General features: G+C 33.2%; 1 protein-coding gene across 1 annotated transcript in view; it reads left to right on the top strand.

Moving 5' to 3' along the window:
- The window catches only part of LOC144974389 (integrator complex subunit 13-like), a 211476-nt gene extending 206649 nt beyond the window's left edge, over window positions 1-4827 (top strand). Inside the window, exons 17-18 of the mRNA XM_078917229.1 lie at window positions 1467-1596; window positions 1868-4827. Of these exons, the coding sequence (XP_078773355.1) occupies window positions 1467-1596; window positions 1868-1886 (149 nt within the window). The 3' untranslated portion in view covers window positions 1887-4827. The remainder of the gene's footprint in view (window positions 1-1466; window positions 1597-1867) is intronic.
- The last annotated feature ends 647 nt before the right edge of the window (window positions 4828-5474 follow it).

The raw sequence follows: 5474 nt of genomic DNA, 5'->3' as shown, positions 1-5474 counted from the left end.
GGCCATGGTTTCTCAGTCTTCGTGTTTTATTTTCAAGCTGCTGTATATCTTTGGTGGATTTCAGATGAATTGATGGGATGCTTGTTTTCGCCACCACTTGTAAGTTTTTATAGCAATGTTGATTTGACCATTAATCCGTGTCATATCAATATCATAAATCGTGAACTCAAACCAGTTGTTGTAAATAGTGTCCATGGTCCACCACAGACTGACCAATTTGATTGAAACAAAAACCATATGGCAGCCCTTTAAAGATTTTGACAGGCAAAAGCAGCTTTGAGGCAAGTCGACATCTTTTTCAGATTGGATTCACTTTCACCCTCTTGTTCTCAACATTTTTAACAGACAAAAGAGATTAACCGTGATGAGGGACAATAAGCTGACCAATGCACTGTTGACAATCCCAAAACAAAGGATATCGCTCAGTCTCTCCTTACAACTGTCATTGTCTACCTGTTGTGTAGACTATGCCCAGCCCCCTCACTTCTATCTAATAGTCACAGATGACATCACAAACCCAGACTGCAAAGCCCCACCCCCTTTAGTCTCTAATACTAATAGAGTGGTGACACACTTCTGTAGCATTAAACCCTGCTCACTCTCGATTCTTCAAACTGTCATGATTCCGTCCATGATTAAATCTAACCATGATATTATATTTGATTGATTTCTTGAATTTGCCATTTTTGAGGTCGAAATTTTGTTGCAATTAACCAGTGACTTTTATATAAAATTAATTCCGTTCTTGGGGTGTGTTGCGATTAACAGAAAGTTGCAATTAACCAAGTTGCGATTATCCGGAGTGGACTGTATTAAAAAATATTATTATTATACTTATTATTATTATTATTATTATTATTATTATTATTATTATTATTTTATTATTATTATTATTATTATTATTATTATTATTATTATCATTATTATTATTATTATTATTATTATTATTATTATTATATATTATATTTATTATTATTATTATTATTATTATTATTATTATTATTATTATTATTATTATTATTATTATTATTATCATTATTATTATTATTATTATTATTAAATTCATCATCATCATCATCATCATCATCATCATCATCATCACCATCTTATCATTATTATTATTGTTGTTGGGGTTGTTGTTTATAGTTATTATCATCATATTAATATTATTATTATTATTATTATTATTATTATTATTATTATTATTATTATTATTATTATTATTATTATTATTTATTATTATTATTATTATTATTATTTATTATTATTATTATTATTATTATTATTATTATTATTATTATTATTATTATTATTATTATTATTATTATTATTATTATTATTATTATTATTATTATTTATTATTATACTATTATTATGTTTTATTTTATTGTTGTTTTTTGTTTTTGTTTTGATTTTTTGTTAATCTTTCACTCACTCATTCACACATCCATCCAATCCATCCCCAGGCCAGAGCCTCCTATCTATGTGGTCTAACCGCCTACACAACGTACACAGTTCCAGAACCCGGGAATTTGAAGGCAGAATAGAGTCTGGTGGTGGGAAAGCAAGACTCTATATACACCTGGATGAGCAGAGGTAATTTAGTTTGTTTGTTTTTCTCTATGTGTTTTTTTTTCTTCTTGGGTGACAGGCATGGAGAGGGGGGAGTTTGATGGGATATTTTAGTGAAAGTTAATTCACTCTTTGATTATATAAGGAATGGGGGAAAAGGGGGGGGGGGGGGGGAGAGGATATTTTAACGTATGTTTATTTACTCTTTGTTTTTATAAGGAGGGGGAAGGGGGTTGAAGTGATATTTAAGTGAAATTTCATTAACTTATTGTTTTTATCATTCTCCTTATTCCAGCCAAGAACAGGCCAGCTAGCCAATTTACAAGCCAAGAACTTTACTGACGTTCGTCGAAGCAGCTGCTACTAATAAGAAGTCTTCCCAGTCTTTGCTTTTTATTGATAAATTGAGCTTTTATATAGCGCAATATCCACTTAACGTGCTCAAAACGCTTTACATGGGTCCCTGGACAACAGCAACATTGAACATTTAGGACGGGACATGACGCCTGTTAGGCGATATTACACTTTTTTTCGGACAGAGACAATGCTGTTAAGGGCCAGGTACTCATTTTACACCTGAGTAGGTGAGAGAATGTGTGTAAAGAGTCTTCTCTAAGGACTCAACCCATGCGCCGAGCCAGGCTCGAACCCAGGACCTTCCGATCTGAAAGCGAGTGTCATACCACTAGACCACATAGCCGCATATATTGATACATAGGTAGTCAAACAAGATGTCTGATATATCTGACCCAGGGCAATAATCTGGTGTTGTCTTTGGTTGAACCTGCTGAAGAACGTTTAGTATGAACATCTGGCTAAAGAGAGAACTTGTGTCAGCCTGACGGATGTGTTGATTTCCACATAGCAATGGGATGAACATCCATTAGAATAAGCTAAATAAGATGTGAAGAGATGTTGTAAGTAGTTCAGAAGAAACATCATTTAATAAAGTCGAAATGATCAGAATTACTAAATTTAAGATTTTTTGTAATTTGTGACCAATTGCCTCTAAACAGTATTATGTCAGCAGGATGAGACAGTTGCCAAAAAAAAAAGGGATTTTAAGATTTAAATGCGTAAAGTTTGAAATTTCAATTTTATCACTTTAATTGACTATTTGTTCATCCTCCCAAATAAAACAATTAAAAATTGTCCTAAGTCCCATATTTTTGACTGAAAATTCAATTTTTAACATCTCTTAATACCGTTTTGAGATGTTTGGTCACATTTACAAAATACTTTTAATTTATTCAAAGTCTGTGCTTGATTTAAAAGAAATTTTGACATTCAAACCTTGAAATAAATTATCATCTTCAGGTTTAGCTCATCATAATGTTTTATTGAGACAATTGGCTACAACATGGATAAATTAATTGTGAAAATGGCAAGCAGAAAGAATAGAACTTGAAAATAGCAGAAGACACCATAGTCCTCTGAAAATCAAAACGTGGTTGCCGTTATGTGCTGATACTGTTATGCAGTCTTGTTGTATGACACTCGCTTTCTGACTGGAAGGTCCGCGGTTTGAGTTCCACTCTAAGCAGTGCATAGTTTGAGTCGTTTCGAAGGACATTTTCATGAAGAAACAATACTTGTTCCGTCTCCAAATCCGGTCTAACTCGACGAATTCTTGCTTTCAGTCCTTTCAATGTCTATGTGTACCTGCTATCCTATCAAGAGAAGTTCTTCTATCAGATCTGATCAATGCTTCAGTCTTTATTTGATTCACTGAGTTGACAGTCTTTGGATGGATAAAGACAGGGTTAAGGGGGTTTCAGGTTAAGTGTTGGATTGCATCTCATTTTCTTCTAAATGACGAAATACACTTTCAACTCATCTAAAAACACTGCATCTACAAAATTCCTGAGTTTTAGTTTTATAAACTTTCCCAAGGCATTTAGAATTGTTACTCGAAGTTTCTTCTTCCAAAACATGAAATTCAATAACAGCTTCCTGTCGCTGGTGAACATTCATAGAGCAGCCATTTTGAACTGTCATAACTTTGTCAAAATTTGACAGAATTAAAAGTTTCAACTTTTGGCTTTAAAGAGAGTAGGCCTACATGTGTAAGTTTAATTGAGCCAAATATGACGTCATATGAAAAATAAATGAACTCAATAGGACAGTTGTAGCATTAATGACTTTATGATTCACCCTCGTATTATTAGTCAAAGATCCCATGGCAATGTCAGAATTTCACATTAGACGCACAAAAAAAATATTCAGACGCAAATCTCACATTCTCATATTATTTTTAACAATTTTAATGATGAAATAAAATATTTAATTTTTAAAAATATTTCTTCAGAATTAAGTTTTTATTTTATTTTTTTTTGTTTTTTTTTTGTTTTTTTTGTTTTTCGTTTTTTTTTTGTGAGCCTCCATGTTCCAAAGCTGTACGGCCACTGATAAAAAAAATAATTTGTAATTGCCAGTAACCATCTAGTTTGTACAGATTTTGTAATAGATGTCTATTAGACGAAAGTCGTTTCTATAATCACGATTATAATTAATAATCTTAGTTAAGAACATGGATTTCATAACGATCATCAACATCACCTACCGTCGTTATCATCATCATCATCATCATCATCATCATATATAATCGTTCTTATCTTCATTGTGGTGACCATTGTCATTTTTGTCTTCAACACAATCGTTGTCATTGGTATCACCATCATCATCATCATCATCATCATCATTATCATCATCATCATCATCATGATCACCATTCATCATGGTCATCATGAAAATCATTTCATAAATATTTACCATTACTTGAGGACCATACCAAATAATTTCTTATTGCAAGTTGTTTAGAAAGATGTTTTTCTTCTTTCCAAAAATATTCCTTTGTACTAAAAATAAAATCTTAAATGAGTGTTTTAACTATCATGGTAGAGTAAGTTAATTCAGAAAAGTGAGTGGAGCAGGCACTTGTGTTGATAGTAACAAGAAATGAAGTGAGTAAGAAAGTGCCAAAAAAAAAGACAATAGAAAATAAAAATTTCGCGGCGGCGATGGGGGCTCGAACCCGCAACCTTACTGACCGGGGAGAGCGTGGTTAGGATGCATTAATGTTTATAAATGTTTATAAAATGTTATTATTATGACTTTCCTTGTGTAGGTGTGTAGTCCCATAGCCGTTAAAGTATGATTAAATTGTTGCTTCTAGATGTCTCAATGTATAATGTCGTTGCTATGAGTATGTGGAAATAAGAAATAAAAGGATGTTGTAACACAAAATAAAGAGTCCCTGTTGTTGTTGGGTTGTTTTTTTTAATTTTTAATTATATATTGAAAACCAGAAAGAAATACCATCAGGCTGTTTGGGGGGCTACGTCTACCAAGAATCCGCCTTAAACTAGAAGATTATATATATATATATATAGAGAGAGAGAGAGAGAGAGAGAGAGAGAGAGAGAGAGAGAGAGCCGGAGTTTATCCCGGTTTCTATAGTGTGAAACGGGTAATTGCTTGCTATGCTTTGGGTAGGACGCTAGTCTATCGCAAAGTACTTTCCGCCAGGTCTAAGAGACCCAGCTACCCATTCACTGCTGGCCACCAGGTTGCGTAATCGACTTGTGTTAGTATGTGCATATGGTTTCTATCTGATTTTGTTAAAGGGCCTATAATGTCAATTGCAACTTTTTGAAAAACTTTTTCAATAACTGGGGTTGTCTCTAATGGCAATCTCGGTATTCTCCCTTTTGCGACTCTTCTTTGGCATGTGTCACACGATTTCACATATTCTCGGACGTCTTTAGTAATTCCAGGCCATGTGAAATTCTCGGATATTCTCCTCAATGTGGAAGAGCTCCCAAGATGTGCAGAGTTATTGAATCGTGCGCTATTCCAAGGATTTTGTTTCTGTAAATACTCGGCGTGACCAGTTGTTTAGC

Source organism: Berghia stephanieae, chromosome 6 (assembly GCF_034508935.2).
Source record: "Berghia stephanieae isolate SIO BIC M18660-M18661 chromosome 6, UCSD_Bste_1.3, whole genome shotgun sequence".
Classification (NCBI taxonomy): domain Eukaryota; kingdom Metazoa; phylum Mollusca; class Gastropoda; order Nudibranchia; family Aeolidiidae; genus Berghia; species Berghia stephanieae.
The sequence above is the reverse complement of the archived record's forward strand: the minus strand, read 5'-3'. Positions and strand labels throughout refer to the sequence as shown.